This window comes from Brachypodium distachyon, chromosome 4 (assembly GCF_000005505.3).
Source record: "Brachypodium distachyon strain Bd21 chromosome 4, Brachypodium_distachyon_v3.0, whole genome shotgun sequence".
Taxonomy (NCBI): Eukaryota; Viridiplantae; Streptophyta; class Magnoliopsida; order Poales; family Poaceae; genus Brachypodium; species Brachypodium distachyon.
In genome coordinates, this window is record NC_016134.3 from 32,647,169 (window position 1) to 32,665,889 (window position 18,721).

At 44.1% G+C, this 18,721-nt stretch overlaps 1 protein-coding gene across 1 annotated transcript; it reads right to left on the bottom strand.

Annotated features, from left to right (window-relative positions):
* Positions 1-1,095: 1,095 nt before the first annotated feature.
* Positions 1,096-12,291, bottom strand: LOC100824421 (flowering time control protein FPA). Its single transcript, XM_010239736.3, has 6 exons — positions 12,142-12,291; positions 11,669-12,037; positions 5,314-6,530; positions 3,472-4,589; positions 3,120-3,377; positions 1,096-1,387 (listed from the first exon to the last, which is right to left on the bottom strand). The coding sequence occupies exons 1-5, from the start codon at positions 12,142-12,144 to the stop codon at positions 3,127-3,129; spliced, it is 2,958 nt and encodes a 985-aa protein (XP_010238038.1). The 5' UTR covers positions 12,145-12,291; the 3' UTR covers positions 1,096-1,387; positions 3,120-3,126.
* Positions 12,292-18,721: the final 6,430 nt, after the last annotated feature.

An 18,721-nucleotide genomic window follows, 5' to 3' on the forward strand; every position in this document is an offset into this window, starting at 1 on the left:
AATTTGGGAGAACCAAGGAAAAAAATTCCCAAGAGAAGGGCGCTGGCGAATTAAGTTCAACATTGAGTAGATGTGCAACTAAAAATCAATTTGGCAACTAAAAGCAAAGACATAGTTTACTGTGATGAGAGCTCAATAATCAATTTGTTCTTGTATTTTCGGCAGAGAGTATAACATTAGAAAATGCCCTTCAATATGAATCCAATGACATCAATTTTGTATCAACTATGAGTAATAAATTAATAATCGGTCAAAGTTTGACATGAAAATTCGTATTGGCCTTGTATTTGATACAGTATGAAAATTAAACCTGCAAGCAAGCATCAGGGCGTCACCTGAAGCGTCCGTACGAAACTGCCTTGCTTTCACCAAACAAAGAAGGGTTAATTAAAAAGATCAGACCACTTTAGTCACATAAAAGTTCATCATTGGGTTCGAGACCAGGGGAATAAATCTGCTGCAATGCCATGCCCTGTAGCCCTGACCTCCTCTCATGCCCTCAACTTTTAACAAGCCAAGCCAACGCTATGTCATACTCTTTAGCAGACAGACAATTGGATCATTGTATAGATAAAGCTGATGAACTCAAAGGAGCGGAAGAGTTTACAGCGCACAAAGGTGAAAGCTCTGAGATGGGCATCAGGGGAACACTAAAAATCTTTAGGATCACTTTTCTCACAGTATCATGAAGTCAATATCAATAATTAAACAGATTGAATATTTGGGTTAAACGAGTTAAAAGTTATTACTCCATGTTAGGATGCCGAACGACATAAAAAGGAACAATGAAAGAAAACTTTTGATATTCAAATGCATGATCAATCGAAGTGCCAGTATTAGTATCTAAATGAAATATCTGTACTTTCAATCCTATGAGGGAACTTCCATCTCTGCTGGAAGGTTACTAGAACCAGAAGATGCCTAATGAAGGAGGTCATATAACCTGAATTGAGTATATAAATATAGATCGCAATGCATATTAGCACCTAGGGAGAACTTCATAGATGGTGAATCAAAGGCATTAAAGGTAAATGAAAAAGCAAGTATCTCCAAGGCTCGTAGTCCTGAGATGAACAAATGATGGATGGTGCAATGTTATAAAAAGAAAACAACAAAGTGGACTGTATAAATTGATAAGAGAAGCCATGTCAACAGAACACTTGGTGCGAATTAGATTTTTGTATATCCATGTCAAGGGTGTAATAAACGGGCTAAAGAAAAACATACGGAATTCTAGAATTCAGACATCATCAAATAGCCCATGAGGATGCAACTGTTACAACCAAAAAGCGATGCCACTAAACCATAAGCTCAACAAGCAGTTCCATACTGTTGGTAGGCAGGCATACACACGACATGGTACTTATGTGCCAATATGAGGAATAACCTGCCATCAAACGTAAATGAAACATCAGTTAGTTGTGATTGCTGCAAACAAAATTATTTTTCATTTTACTAATGTTAAACAAAATTCTGCGAATATAGAGCGGGTTTGGAACATGGCCTTAACAATATTATAACACTTCACTTGTGAGCTCTTTTGAGTTAAAACACAACGAAGCTCACAACCATATTGGTCGAATAACATGTACGACCACCTCCAAAGGGGCAGTATCAGCGATTAACCTTGTTTGGATACACTTGATTATCTGGCCAGGAGAGAGTAGCCAACCATGTGTAGTATTCTTATCCACACGTGTAAAAACTAGACCCATAAGGAAAGAAACCCAGAAGGCATTTCTGTTTTGGTCAAGGAAAGGCATGATTTTCTGCCCATGGGTATCTTCATGGGCGAGCAGTGGGTACCTTCATGGGCATCGCTATGGATTTGATATTGTTCAACCCGTGTAAAACCTGACCCATTGCCACATTACACGCTAGGAGTGTTCTTACATGTGCCCCGAGAACGACCCAATGCAACCATCCGATGGTTTGGAGAGACATCAAGACACAAGGAACCAAATTCCCTGCATGTCGTCTTGGAGATAGTCTGATTCTTAGAGTCATTCTTAAACTTCCATCTTCTACACCCTCTCATTGTAAACACACTTCGTGTATGCCCTTTCATCCTGCATTCATCTACTAGTTCTATCCCATTGGCACCATTCTATTTTCTTGTGTTCTGTACTACTCTAAAAATTGTGTGCATTGACTCGATGTCCTCATAATCTGTTGAAAGATACACGCGTTTACAATTGTGTTCTGTACATAACTTTTGTTTATGGAGTATGTCTCAACAAAAGTTATGCGTCCCGCCAAAACTGCTCCATAAACATGAAAAGTAAAGTTCCATCAATTGGCCATTGGAAATAATATGGTTCAATTCTCTGCTTAAAATTAACATTATGAAGGTGAAACTGTGTCATGTGCTGTAACTAGTACTGGTCCTAAGACTGATGGGCATGACAAGGTTGGGGGTACAACTCCAAGGAAAAAGGGTTGGCTGGTCATGGTGCTTGGATGAGAGGGAGAGAAGGTTAGGGGCGGGGGATTAGATATTTAGTTATTTACTAGTTTCTTCTAATTAATCATAAGGGATACATGGTGCCCCTTTTATAGGGAAGACACAACTTGATGCCTAAGATTATAATCCTAATTTTCCTAACAAACCACATTATTATCTTCCCATTTAAACCTCACTCTTAGCTTGGCACTTCCCTGTGCCGTTGAGCTATTACCCAATGCCCCAGTGCCCCACTGCCCACTAACTGAAAATAATTCTTTTTCACCACAGGCATTATATCTAACAAAAACTTAATACACTTAAAGACCTCATAGATCTAGAGGACTAAATTGCAACTGGCTGCAACTTCAGCAAATTCCGTTTCCCCTTTTGCCATCGTCGCAGGATTCTGAAATAAAATTCTTTCTAGCAGGCAAAACAGCATAACCAACTACAAACAGCGGAGAAATAGATAAAGCGAAACCATCAACAATGATTTCACCAACATGAAATATTTTACAAATTTCAACTTAATCCAAACAAGAGTTTAAACTAAAGAATATAAAAGTAATGTTAACAAATACCCAGCTGGAAGCCTGAAATGCACCAATACAAATAGGATATCATGCATAATAATAAGAAAAAGTAAAAACAAAATACTTTGGTAAACAGTTACCTCATATCTAATTCTGGCCACCAGGTTTTGATTGTTTCTGTATCTGCTGAAGGAGGGTTGCTGCCAACTGCAATGTTGCTTGAAGGCGCTTTTGAGGATCTCCGCCAAGGTCTTCCTGAGCAGGCAGTTGCTGGCCAGTCTGCTGGCCAGAAGAAAGCAAAGGTTGTACTGAGGCAGCGCCTGATGTGAGCTGCCGAAAGGGGGGAGGACCTTCTGGAAGCGGAGGAACAAATGATCCCAATGGCATCGAAGAATGAGCTGCACTCACCAAATCATGCATAGTGGTAAATGCAAAGTGGTATGACAAGGTATAGGAGAATTGGAAGCATTGGTGGGTTTGATGGTAGCAAACCTTGTATTGGCGGAACATGGAGCTGTAATTGCGACGGTACAGATGGTGCACCTGGTAACAGCGAGTTGTGTACAGAAACTGAGCTGTCTGGCATCACTAAAGCATGCCCATGTGGATTGGAGTTCTGCATGTATCCTGATTGTGTGTTCGAGCTGCCTACAGGGAAACCAGCTTCTATTCCTTGTTGCTTTTGTTGGGCGATATGAGTGGCCAGTTGTGCAAGGTGCTCTGGAGGAAGAGATACTGGGAGAGATGGAGGTTGTTGAGGTCTTACTGCCTGGTGTGATGGCGGTTCCATGGAAAGCAAGGACATGCTTGATGCTTCACCAGGTGCATACCCTGATGGTGTCCCTTTTGCTGGTACTCCCTGAGTAGCCAATGAGTACGGCTCTCGTTTCATGTCATTTACTGTATGTGAGATTGCAGTCGTAGCTAAAGAATTGAAATTACCAGACCCTGGACTTGGGTCATTGTTATTGGACCATCCTGAGGACCACATGTTTGGCGATCGCTGGTGCTGGTCATGTCTTATCTCCCTGTGGGAATCTGGTGCTGGCACTTGTTGAGGTAACTGAGAGCCCAGATATGGAGGAGCATTTGCAAACTTGTAGGGTGGAATAAAATCTGTACTTGCAGGAGTACTTATTCCAGTTGAGGACCGGAGATAATCTGGATCCTGATTAAGTGTCCTGATATCTGGAGGGTTGTGTCTTCTCGATGCATCTCGATCTTCATGACTACACACATCAGTGTTCAAATGAGTCACAAAAGATGGGGGCAGTTTTTCAAGTGCTTCTACTTGGTGATTTGTTGAGGTTAAGTCTGGATTTGCCTGCTGAAACTTCAAAATGACTCCAGATATGCTCACTTTTCCTGGCACCCTCAACACTTGCTCAGAAAAGTCTGAAGGTGGAACAAGGAACAAGGTGCTCCTTTCTCCAAGTTTACAAACTGCTGCACGCTGCTTATCACCAAGGTAGTTCATGAAATCATTATAAGCTGAAATGTCAGCATCATTTTCTGGAACGAAAAACACGACCCAACTGCTAGCGGCTTCATAGTAGTGCTTAGAAAGCATCTCCAGATTTGTCCTAGCAGTGCAATTCAAAAACTCGGGCCTGAAAAATAAGAAATCATCAAGGTGACAAGCAAGAAAAAGTGAAGGACTATTGGCTATGCAAGAGATGCTCAAACAAATAACAAAGTGAGTGGAATGTCAAAGTGATCACATCAAGGGTGTGTTTGGTTGGGAGGAACAAGTAGAATGGAATGGATTTGTTCTAGATCTATGGATTGGAATGGTTGGTGTTCGGTAGGAGAACCGAAGGGTTCCAGAATTTGTTTGGTTGAGAAAATGATTGGAGCAATGAGTGAGGAACCAAGTGAGACCCATGATTTGGAGGTATGAGTTGGTTCCACATATTTCTGGAATATTCCTTTAGGCCATGTTTGTTTCCAGCAATCCCTGCAGGGATCAACAGGGAATCTGGGGAAATTGAACTGAATTTCAAAATTTCCATGTCAATCCCCACCGGGAAGGGCAGAAACGAACTGGCCCTTAGTGGAACCATCCCATCCTATTCCACTTTGCTATATTCCACGAACCAAACACAGGTATCAGAAAAAACATTCCATTCCATTCTACTTGGTTTTCTCAACCAAAGACACCCTAAGTGCATGTAATCTAGATACCAATGATTTAACTTGGATAGTAGATGTAAAGACACTTATGTTTTCACTAAAAATCTAAGATGGGAGAGAATTCGAAGGTTTGCATGTTGAGTTGAATAATGTACCTCGGTGAGAACAAGAAAATAAAGGAAAAGAAGAATCCAAACTTACAGCATGAAGTTAAGAACCTTTCCGACAGGGAAGCACCGAGCTCGGCATATTGGTGCACCTCCCTTTGCTATTGTACCATTCCATTTCCATTCTTCCTTAGGAAGGGGAAGGGATCCATGGTGTTCAGGAGTTGTTCTGTCTACTTCTCCTGACTGCGTAGCAAAACTGTTCTGCGAAAGCCATGGTTCATGTCTATCTACAAGTGGGATTGGATTCCTTAAAGGATCAATGTAATTTCTACCATGCACAGGGGTAGGTTGATAATTTATGGGGTATGTATCATCCTCTGGCAGGTCATAGATGGGCCTCCTTGGGTAGCCAGAAACATGTCTTCGTTCAAACTCAGCGAAAGGATATTCGGGAAGTTCAGCATCATGTTCACCAGTCCTCGGCTTCTTTGAAAATGGGTACGAATTATCCTCTGCATCCCAAGAATCCTCCAATGGTAAGGGTCTCCGAGATCGTTCAAAAGGAATATTGTGCCATGGTGCATCACTCCTAACAGCAGGGCTACTTCTATGTTGTTCATATAGATCCTCAGATATCCTCCTTTCTGGACCCAACCCTAGCTTCCTAAAAGGTTCAAAATTAGAAACAGGACCAGGCTCTATTTCAGGTCCATGCCAAAAATAATTATCCCTGCTGAAGCCCCGATCACCAGCATCTCTCAGTAATCTTTCAGGACCAAAATGTGATGACATGTGCAAATCTCTTGGAGGACTATCGAAAGGCCTAGGCCTGGGAAAGGCTTCAGAATCCTGTTCTTCAAAGATAGACCGAGCACTAGGGTTTAAACGGGGGGAATACGGGGGAACAAAGGAACCTTTTCCAGCTTCTGCTGCAACACCTTCATTACGGGAAAAGCATATGCTTACTCGTGGATTATTGAAAAGCCTCCCCTGAAGTGCTTCTTTTGCCTTGCATGCCGCGGCAATGGAAGTATACTTAACAAATGCATAGGTACGGCCAGGGAATGATGTTATCTTCACAATCTCGCCAAAAGATGAAAAGGCTTCCCACAGAGCTGTTTCATCTACCTTTAGACCAGCAGGAAATCCTATCCATAACACCTCACTAGGTTCTGTAGACTTATTTCTTTTAGATTTATCAATTGATTGTTCAGGGCTCAGTTGCTGTTTTCTTCCACGTTCGACAAAATGTCTCTCATCAGCATATTGAGTATATCTGTCATCCATAGAGCTACCGGAAGACTTATCCTGTAAATTCAAATACTTCAGGTAACCTGTCACCACTAGTATATGCAACAAAGCATACAAGATGGACAAAATCGTAAGTTATCTAGTTCTGATTGCTAAGCATGAACTTAAACAAGACAGAACAAACATCCAGGTATACCTCCCACGGCAGTGAAGACAACTCAATTGGCTACAACCATAATCTCAAAGTAAATTTGAAAACAGAGAGCTAGTATTTCTAGATAATGACTCTCTTCTAGAGCATACAATAAGTTCCATGATAGAAAATAGTACAGCATTAAGATGGGCACAAATATGGATTATATGATCTAACATAATAATGGATAATAGGACAAGACACTCTTAAATATACTCCTATAAAATCAACTGGTGACGGCACTCCCTCCTTTGGATCACGTCACTTTTTTTTTACATCACTTTTTTTGATTCGACAGATATCCTTAAGATGAGAACAAATATGGACTATATAACCCAAGATAATAGATAATAGTACAACATTCTCTTTGAAAATGTATTTTTTTTAGTCCGTAGCAACGCACGGGGTATTGTGCTAGTGTTTACTTAATAATCAGCCATGTGGAATCCTCAGTAGATTCCAATTTACAAACACTACTTCCAAGAGTTAGTTTGTCCGCAATCAGGCAGAACAAATGTATCGGTAAGATGTCGGATATATTGAGTAAATTATACTCCCTCCGTTCCTTTGAAAGAGGACATATTAGTTTTCGTTAAGACAAGGCTTTCCACAAATTACTATGTTAAGGTCTGGTTTATATGAGATGAAACCACAAGTATTATGAAGTACTTTTGATAACGAATCTAGCGATGCAGATTATATGTCATATAAACCACACCTTAACACAGTAATTTGTGGTCAAAGTCTTGTCTTAATGAAAGCTAATATGCCCTCTTTCAAGGAACGGAGGGAGTAGAAATTTACATGCATCGTGGCACAAGTTGCAGAAAATCCTAGGTACAGTGGAAGTCACACATAACCATGATTTTTGTGGCCTTTACATTGCATCAAACCCCATTTACATTAGTTTTGGCACATTACCAAGATAGTGTGACCTAAGTGTTGCACAAAACCACAGGTACTTCGAACAGAAGAAAGCTCCTGGCAAGCTGCAACAATGCCAGATGCAGTCAAAGATGATGTCGATGTGATAACCAGCAGAGACCAGAGAGTTTTGGGTTTGTATCCAGTTACAAGTGGTTCTGTTAAACATTTTCATTAAGAAAACATGATGTTATGCAGACTTACTAGTATAGCCAAGGTTTTCTGTAACTTGTGGTGCATTGCCTGTTTCTTTTTTGTAATTTGCATGATTTGTTTTAGAGAGGAAAAAAATTCTTTGTGGAGCAACAGAGACAGTTTTCTATCCAGCCATCATTCTTCACTATAAAATTTCAGGTCTTGATTTCACATTACATCATATGAATATCAACAGAACAGCTGGATCAGTTACTCACTTGCATCTTTCATGTCCACCCCTTCCTCCATTTCACCCTTAATTAGAGCTAGCTTACGCACAGAATAGGACATGGGAAAAGAGTCATATCAGTTGTGTATGGCCTAAGTATTACATTTACCTATATGTCATTTTCAGTGTTTTCTTAATGTGTATGTCGCTAAGTACAAAACACAAGGAATTATATCGCATGTGTATCATCATCCTCGTATCTCATATTAGTGCTACATAGGCTCAACCACATGCTATAAATCCAGTTGTACTTCAGTATTCCTTCCACAGTTAGCAGATTAGTGCACGTCTGCCCCTATAATTTTCTTACTTAAGGTTACTTTCAATTGCAGGCTCGAGCTAATTAAATTGGAGGCACTATGATGAATCATGACAAACAATCATGCCTCATTGAGGCAAATAAATCAACATGGATATCTCTTAGTTCCTTCTGGCGAGTGCGTTAAAGGAGCTAGACTAGTGATGTTGGCGAGGTAAACAAAGATGATTGTAAGAGCATCTCCAAAAGATGATGTAAAACAAATTAGGTGCCCAAAAAACTGACTTTTAGGGCACGGGAGGCCAAAAAAAGTGCTCAGAGAGATTATGCATCCCTATTTGGTGATGCAAATTTTTTGGAGCAGCCCAATTTTTTTTTGATAGGAAACTGTAAGGGAGACCCGTATAGTATAATAGGAACCTAAATTCTCATCGGTGAGGATTTGAACTCAGGTGTTGGGATTGTACACCCACTCCCCCAACCAAATGAGCTAGGCTCACTCCCTTGCAGCCCAAAATTTTGGCCCCAACTGATGCAAACTTGGGCCCCAAAACAATTTTGGCCCCAAGTGATGCAGGGCGGCGCATCCAGAACTATTGCAGGCAGAGTACTTCGCCAAGAGGGACGGACAGAGAAAGAAGCAGCATGACGAGGCAGGTCCCTCGACAATGAAGATTGAAGATGATGTTGGTCCCTTGACGATAGTGTTGGAAGATGACGATATTAACTGGGATGATCTCGAGCACGAGAGTGATGATTAGTGATGTTTAAACCATGTTTGCATGTTTTAAACTACTTGTAGTGATGTTTAAATTTGCATGTTTTAAATTTATTCGGTGTGTGGTGCCCTATTTTACATCATCTGAAATTTTGCTGCTGCCCTATTTTACATCATCTGGTACGGGTGCCCTAAAACCCAAAAACTGGTGCCCTAAAACAGTTTTCAGGTGCCCTATTTTACATCATCTCTTGGAGATGCTCGAATACTGATATATATATCATAGCACCAATAGGTAATCATCTGTTTTCAAATGAATTAAGCTGGGGATCCATTTTGCGTATTGTGCTTCTAGCATGCATATGTTACCATGTGCTGAAAGTGAGCCATTTATTGCAGGGCATCTGGCCACCATATGAATATGTCAATGTTAATCAAACATTACATACAGGCTGCTATCACAATCAGCCTCCCAACCTTTCTGTGCTTACCAGCTACAAGGGCACCCTGGAGGCAGGTGGCCACCTGTTCTAGGCCTAATCGGCCAATTTTTAGAACATCAGTTAGTCATGAGTAGTGAATGATGTAAATGTTAGTTTGCAACTGACAAATTGATGATTAGGTTCACTATTTTTTTCTGTGACTGAAATGCAGGAAGTACATATGTCCATACTGTTATTAGATCCACAAGATATAGAACATAAGGTTGGTCTGTCAAAGTGTCATACCTATGTCCGTGTCTGATAAACAATAAGGTTGTACCAGATTCAGCCTGAACTGCACAAGGTGTCAAGCAACTACTTAGGACCACAATCGTCTGTTTTCCATCGGAACAAAGCTCATCACATAAACCACCACGATGGTGCCACAGACATCTGTACTATGATATGTAACGTAAGGACTTGCCGTGGGCTCACAGCACTTTTGGATCATCTGTTTTTTACTAGCTATCCGTTGGTGAAGCTAGAATAAAACAAGATCAAGACAGTCTCACATGGATGCTGAATGAACTGACATATACTTGCATCATCTGAACTAAACCTTTTAGTCATTGCCAGCATAACATGGTAACGTGATGGTAACTTTATGCCAAACAGGGTTACTCATATCATCAGATTCCACAAACCAAGAAGCTTGATTGATCAATCAGCACAAAGTATGTTCAATTCCAAAAACTGTTTACAGTATCATGTAACTGTACGTATCATGATTTGGAGTTCATCCACAAAGATAAATATATGCATGTTATCAGAACACAGACAAAATAAAGCGGTCCTAAGACTATCATGCCATTCAGTTATTTGTTGTTCAGTATCAAGATATTCAGGGTCCCGATGAGGCATACTGTTGTTGACAATGGGTTTTGACATTTAATGCATTTAAGTCATTCTTTGTGGGGGTGAGGTGAGATTGGTTAGCAGTTGTAAAATACCTATAACGTTTTAGATGTTAGAGTCACAAGTCAAAATCTGATACTGCAGTCTTCCAGTCATTACTTTAAAGCGACTATTTAGCTAGATGCCACAAAGCAAAGTAATAAAAGAAATGGGGGATACGTAGACCATAAGAAATCACAGGTTCATATGGAAGTATAGGACAACAGTTCTTGATGAGTGTCCGCAGTAATTTACAGAAACAATGCATGTCCTGGCACTCCGTAATGGTTCTAGTAAAGCTGCAGATGATGTCTTTGACATGGTTCATATAACAATAACGCCTGAGTAAAACTTAACAGAGCCAGTGCTCCGAATGGACCACTGCCTAGGAAATTTAATGTGGACATGTCAATATATTAAATGATCTAATCAAACTGCACTTGCTGAAAACCTCGCCTGATTCCATAGACAATGGGTACTCTCTTATTTTTCTGAAATAATGGAATGTGCTGGAAAAATTTCTTGTGCAGTATAATTCACCTGATTGCCTAACAAGGTTGTCCAGAATTAGAAAAATTCTAAATATGAAGCATCCTACTGCTTGTGATCTCCAGTTCAAAAAAAGATTTCTCAGACCATGATAACACTGCATCTGATCTTCTAAGCACTGCCTTTTGGAGGCTCTGTAGCATCATGTCCTAGATGAAAGTTAACAATACTTGACTCCTCCAAGATTATAACCAAATTATAGTCTGAGACGTCATGTAAGCCGTGATAGATCTCGGAATTGTTGACTCCCAGTGGGATGACCAGGTGAGACATGTCATAATTAACAACCCTATTTATGTACAATCTGAGGTGTTAACAATTCCATGCATAGTGCACATGTCTGTAGGGTTGCGGCTGAATAGACACTGTGGGCGTCAACTATTTGGTTTCGTGGAAAACCTGTGATGCAACGATCCCCTTTGTATGGAAAATATCTAGTTGAGTAATGTGAGGTTCTGCATTATCCAAGCACAGGAAAGAAATTATATTTCATTGTACATGCTCATTATATGCATGAACCTGTTTTCTTTTTCTTCAAAGCAAAACCATGCGTCATAACTCTTAAGTACTCAACACCCAGATTGTCTTGACTCTTGAGACTTGGTTATACTTCTTCCAAAATTCATGTCACACAACATGAAAAGAGAAGAGCACTTCACGAATGATACTTTCGAGACAGAGCATATGTTTATGAACAATTCAAAATAAATGTAGCAAACCGTGCTCGAGGCAGAAGGATGGTCAACACTAACCCCCTTGGAAAACTCGATCCTAATGGGCGCCCCGCGGAGCCGGGTCCCCTGCAGCTCCCGTACCGCCGCGACCGCCTCATGCTCCCTCATGAAGCTCACGAAGGCGAAGCTCCGACCAGGGTCGCGGGTGATGCCTTCGATCTCGCCACACCGAAGGAACAGCTCGGAAAGGTCGGAAACCGTGACACCGGAGCCCAAGCTCCCCACCCACAGGTGCCGAGACGGCGGCGCCACGCCCCACCCAGAGGAGCGCCGTGGTGGCAGCGGTGGCTCATCGCGGGCACCGAGACGGGGCGAACCGTCACCCCTTCCGCCGACGAATCTCCCCCTGCCCCCGCCTCCACGGCCCCGGCCTCGACCCCTCCCCAGCTGCAAGAAGTAACCAGTCGCGATTCATCAGGGCAATCCACATTTCGATCAATAGCAGCATCTATGATACGAACTTGAGAGCTAGAGAACGACAGGGGAAGTACCATTTGCTTGGGGGGTGCGAGGAGAGACGGCTTCTAGGGTTTTCGCCGGCGGCAACTGGAAGGTTAGGGTTCCGCCTTTTCTCGTTCCGGGGGGAGTGGATTAGGAGGCAGAGGGGCGATAAAGACTTTTACTTCTGTGATGAATATCTCAATTGGGAAGGCGGTATTAAGTGACCAAGCATTACACATGGTATGAATATACATACACACACATTCGTATTTGGTAAATTTGAGTCACTTGGTATGAGATGGAGTGAGTATATTTTTATTTTTCTGAAAACACGGTGCAAACCGTGTGAACACTTACGCGTATGAACACACAGCGCACAATCAGGGCCGGAGCCAGAAACAGGACAAGGAGTGTGCTAAGATTGGTCTAATGGTGCTATACTTGCTATAATTGTAGATTTTTCATACTTATAAGCTAGATAATCAATAGATTCTTCTTTTAAACATGCTTGCTAGGCCGGTGCTACGTAGCACCGGCCCTATCTCCGTCCCTGCGCACAACCTACCCATATGAGCACTTTCGAGAGACTAAGCCGGGTCGACGGGTCTTGATAGACTGAACAGGCGTCTCGCTGTTGACGGGTACGTCACCTATCACTGGAAGCATAGCGTCGGTTAAATCCTGAATTAAAATCCAGATAATGTGAGCATCCATGCCAAATTTAAGACTTAAACCTGACTGGATTGGTTCTACCATGAGGAAACAAAAACCATCTAAGCTGCGCTCAGTTCACGACCGTCCCACACTTAGATACCGTGCTATCAGTGAAATGAGATTAAGATGATAACGTGTCAAAAAGAAAATGATAACCGATATGGTGTGTTTGATCTAAGAGCCGAACCATTGACTTCCCTCGATCTGAAGCATATCCTCTGGCCAAGACTACTTCTAACCATATGATTGGTACTAAAATTCTCATGCCCCAAATTTTCATTTGATAATCATTTGATGAGTCTTTCTGGTTTGAACAGCTTGTTACTGAAACATGGGATAGGAAACATAACACTCCTGCAGCTGACAAGCGAATTTCAGCCAAGCTTAAGTCTGTTAGAAATACCATGAACAAATGGTTGAAATTATGTCTGATCTTTCCTCACTCATTGATCGGGGATCTCAACTCTGTCATCCTCCTCTTGATGGCCTGGAAGATTCTAGACTTCTCGTACTAGAGAAGCTGCATTCAGAGACCAATGCAAAACTCATACGCAAAAATGCCTTGATAATCAGAAATCATATGGGAAGCAAAAAGAAGAGAGAGCAAATGGGCCAAGCTTGCAGATCAAAACTCCAGTTCTCACTCATTGGCCACCATCCAGCATATGAGAAATAAGATTCCATGCCTTCGGAGGGAAGATGGATCACATGAATATGAAGATGATGCCAAAGATGTTATGTTATGTTATGTTATGTCATGCATATAAAGACATATTAGGCAAATCTGTCGGACAACCTAGGCATTTCCCACTAGCTAAGCTTTTTCATATCCAGGTTAGTCTTGCATCCTTGGAGACTCCACATTCCCTGGTGAGACTGATGAGATGGTCAAGAATCTCCCATCCAACAAGTCTTCTTGCCTTGATGGCTTCAACACCGATTTCATAAAAAGATGTTGGCTTATTATCAATCTGGACTTCTGTGATCTATGCAACCATTTATGAGGGCACCATCACATCAGCATGCCTCATTACATTGATGTGTTAATTTGATATATGCCACTGCAATTTTTGGCAAATTTTGAAAAACGCTGCTGCAATTCTCATCATTTGGAAAACGCCATTGCAGTGACATCTTTAAATCCATTGGAGTGGCACTTTTTAAAGAATCTACAAAATTGTAGTGACATTTTTCAAAACATGAGAATTGCAATGGCATTTTTTGGATTTGCCAAAACTACGGTGGGATATACCAATCTATATAATCTATAAAGTTGATCCCCACTATCTTTATTAAATGTTTGCAAGCTTGACATGCAAAATGTCCACATCATCATCCACCTCGCCATGCATCCACATCCCTACTAAAGTGCATTTAGTGTTTACAAACTACACATGCAAGATGTCCGCATGACCATCCATATCATGCCCATCATGCAACCCAACAAGCAATTCATTTTAATGGCACCTTATACAATTCAATTTTTTATCACCTAAGACTTTTTACCCACATCACGATCCACATCATGCACGTCATGCAACCCGAAAAGTAATTCATTTTGGTGACACCTTATACAATTCAATTTTTTATCACTTAAGACTTTTCACCTAAAAATTTCACAAGTACCATGGTTCTACAATATTCATATTTCTTTTGCATTTCATCATTTTATTATCATCATATTTTTTTGAATCTGATCATTTTATTATTATGTGTTTGTAACATCAATTTTGGCTACAAATATGCACATCATGCAACATCAATTCTACAAATATGCAAAAAGAATATTCCACGGCAACGCACCGGGAATCACCTAGTTAACCCCATATTGATTCCCAGAACTAATTTTGCTAGCGGAGTTAATGATTACCCCGGGTAGGGTCATGACGACACATATTAGCCGAGATAACGAGAGCAAAACCGGCACAGGCAACTACGCCGGCATCCTTAAGCCGAACTGATAACAGGCCGGCATACCAAGGGTATGCCAGCATATTTGTCTTGTTTTATGTGGTTGCAGGATAAGCACAAGTAGTCTGATCTCGGCCAACGCCGAGATGCGTCAACGGTCTTATCCTGAGGACGTGGCACAAAGTAAAGCAGCGCCCTCTTTATCACGGCAAAGCAGTCGTTGCTCACGTCGTGGTGCCAGGCGACTGCACAGTGACGCGCCGAAGAAGGACCGATGACGAAGGCCGGCGCGTGGCTACAGTGCGCGCCGCCTGGCGCTACGAAAAGTAAAGCTGTTTTGTCTCCTGCCGTGCAACCCGGAGAGAACCATGGGCCCATGGGGCGTACCCGGCGGGCCCCGTAGAAGATAGGGTTTGTTTTTGGTCCACATGTGAGTGTGACATCGGCGACCTATAAATAGGAGCACCACCCCTCCTGAGAGAGGGGTCCTTCACTTAGTCATCTAGGGTTTTCCCCTTCTTCTTCTTCTTCCTCAAAAAACAGCTCAAGGAGCTCCATTGTAATCCTCGGTATCTCGGGAAATACCACAAAGCAGGAGTAGGAGTCTTACCTCATCTAGAGGGCTCCGACCTAGGTAAAGCTGTGTGTGTTCTTGTGTTGTGCGTGGTTCTAATCACGTCCTCCCTCCTCCGGTTCCTCCTTCGTCCATCGGCTCCAACATAAGCCATCCTATGGCATCTGCCCTGACACCACCACGATAGTTGGCGCCCACCGTGGGGCCAGTAGCGGCGCTGGCTGGAGTTTTCATCCGGACGGGAAGCTTTCTCGGCACCGGAGAGCGCGTGGTATCCGGTTTGGTCCAGAGATTCAGCTCTCTAGGCTTCATCGACAACAACGCGGGCTGCTTCAACAACGCGCCGTTTCCCTGCGCAGGCAGCTTCATCAACTTTGGCATGCATGAGGTTTATGTCGCCACTGACAATCCTTGCAGGTACCCTGAGCAGGTGGTGGTGGCTGAAGATCCCCCCGCCGTCTGCACAGTTCGCGGCCAGCATGTCGACTGCCCCGCTGACCGTGCGGAGGTCATGGTAACAGCTCATGGCGGCGACACTGGCAAGGGTGCTGCAGAGAGCGGCGCACTCCCGAGCAAATCCGGCAAAACGACGAAATTCCCAATGGAGAAGCTGGAGAACATCGCTGCTCAAGCCGGCACGTCCGCTGTGCCGGCAAAGCCGACTCAGCTCCAGGCCGCCATCGAACGGCTGACCTTGCCGGTAGCACTAAACGCTAACCCGGCCCAGCTGCAGGCTGAATTGGAGTTGGAGCTCCAGACACTGTTGCAGGAAGCAGTCGACGTGGCTCGTGCTCGGCAAGAGCTCGATATTTCGCTCCGTGAGTATAACAAAGCTCATGGTCTCAATTCCACTGCAATGCCTAACCCTAGCCGATTTGGGGAAGTGCGTAATCGTGGCAGAAACCTGAACGCTGAGATAGCTAGAGATGGCAGGGCAATACCCGCTGTGTCGGCAAGTTTTGCCTCGGCACTTAAGCCGAAATACAGCACCCCTGTTAAGAACCTCAGGGTAGCGGAGGCTGCAGCAGAAGAGTTATCGAATCTCACGGGAGAGGCGCTCCGACTGCAGCAGCTGCGTGTGAAGGAGTTGCTCCGCACGGCTAACGAGCAGAATGAGGCATACATGAGGTTGCACAGCAAGCCCGGTGCATCTCAAATCATTCACTCGGCCGCGGGCGCTGACGGTCAGGCTGACAAGCAAGCGTCTTCGCCTGGTGGCAAACGAGACAAGAGTGTCAACTCAGGCCGAGACAAGCGGCTAGAGCGTTATGATCCGGCCCTGGCTGAGAAGCAAATGGTTAGGCGACTTGATGAAGGCCAAAGTGGTCTGCGTCTTGGCAACAATCGCCGAGACCCACAAGAGCGTCACTCGGCTGGTCATGGACCAACCTCGGTGTTCGGCACCCAATACTGCTGCAGGTCAGCAGGGTGCCGGGCGCAACCCCCTGTATCAAGGTGAAGATCGCTGGCAAGACCATTACGATGACGGATACTCGGCCATGGGAGATGAAGGCTATCTCAGGCGAGAGGATGACAATGTCGGCCCACTCGGAGTCCGAGTGGGGAACAGGCAAGTGTCGCCGCTAGATGCCCGACATCGGCTCAATAGAATCTATCTGTCGGAGCTTCTGGAAGAACAAGGCCTTCCGGGACCGCGCTGTTTCACGCATCGGATCATGAGATAGACACCAGCCTAGGGTTTCCACCTGCCCAGGGGTACGAGAACATATGACGGCAGCACGAAGCCGGAAGATTGGTTGGGAGACCATGTCACCGCAATGCATGTGGCAAGCGGCAATCGCAGATGGGCTGTACGGTATGCACCCCAGATGCTGGTAGGACCAGCCAGGATCTGGCTGAACAATCTGCCGGAAAGCAGCATCAATTGCTGGATAGACTTTGAAGAAGCTTTTGTCAGCAATTTCACCAGCACCTACAAGAGGCCTAATCGCCCTCAGCAGTTGTCCATGTGCAAGCAAAGGGACAATGAGACCGACCGGGATTACCTCACAAGATGGAACAACCTCCGCAATTCCTGTGAAGGGATAGCGGAGTCGCAGGCAATAGCGTGGTTTGCCCAAGGATGCCGGCATGGCAGCATGTTGTGGCAAAAGCTGCAAAGAGAAATGCCGGCCACTCTGTCCGAAATGATCAAGATTGCCAACATGTATGCGTTGGGTGACCCGACTCAGCCATCGCTCATGCCGACAGAGCCGCAAAGAGAGCAGCCGACATACAATCCTGTCGGGGCATTCCGTAGGAATGATCATCAAGATCATCGCAACAAGAGAAGGGACGACATGCCGGATTACCGGTATGGGCCAGCCCATGTCGCAGCTATCCAGGATCAACATGATGCTGGTCATAGCCAGAGTCAGAAGACTGGAAATTAGCAGTGGGCCAAGAAGGGAGAGCAGAAGAAGCCCTGGCAAGATAAGCAGAAGTATACGTTCGAGATGATGCTGGATCAACCTTATCGTTTCCACACGACTAATCCCAGCAAACCGGCAAACCACACGACCCGGCAATGCAGCTGGATGCAGCGGGCCGAGAAGGGTGAGGCAAGTCGGCTACCCCCTCCTCCGCCGCTCACAGGCACCAATGCCTAGATCCAGGGACCTCCTCCGGCAAACAATGTTGTCAATCAGGTGGAAGACCAAGGCATCTCGGAATATGCCGGAAGAAATGAGTACAAGGAGCATCACCAGAGCTACATGATCTTTATCATGGAGCCGACTGACAAGCAGAGCGAGCGCAGGCGGGAGATGGAAGTCAATGCTGTTATGCCGGCAGTGCCGAAGTTTATGTACTGGTCGGAACAGGAGCTCAGCTGGCTCAGTGCCGAAGGTCATGCCGAATCCTGGTGGTTACGCTCTGGTGGTTGACCCGACACTCATTGGGCCAGACGTTAATGCCAAATTCACTCGAGTTCTCATTGATAATGGGAGCAGCATAAACATCATGTACCGAGACACGATGCTCAAGCTCGGCATTACTGGTAACATGCTTGAGCCTAGCCGGACTACCTTTCATGGTATTGTGCCGGGAGTGTCTTGTGCCCTGGTAGGCAAAATCCGAGTTGACGTCTTATTCGGTACCAGGAAGAACTGTCGAACCGAGAACTTGGTGTTTGAGGTAGTGGACCTCAGCAGTCCGTACCATGTGCTGCTCGGCAGACCGGCATTGGCCAAATTCATGGCGACTACTCACATTGGCTATCTGAAGATGAAGATGCCGGTACCAAATGGTACCATAACCATTACAGGCAACTACAAGCGTTCGATGGAATGCGCGGCGCCAGGGTTTGCTTTGGCCGAGTCACTGGTTATCGCTGGCGAGAAGAGGAAGCTGCAAGAAGCCGTTGCATTGGCTCAATCGGCACAAATTGGCCTGCCGGCTATGACCAACCCCCATGGAAGTGTGGCTTTTTA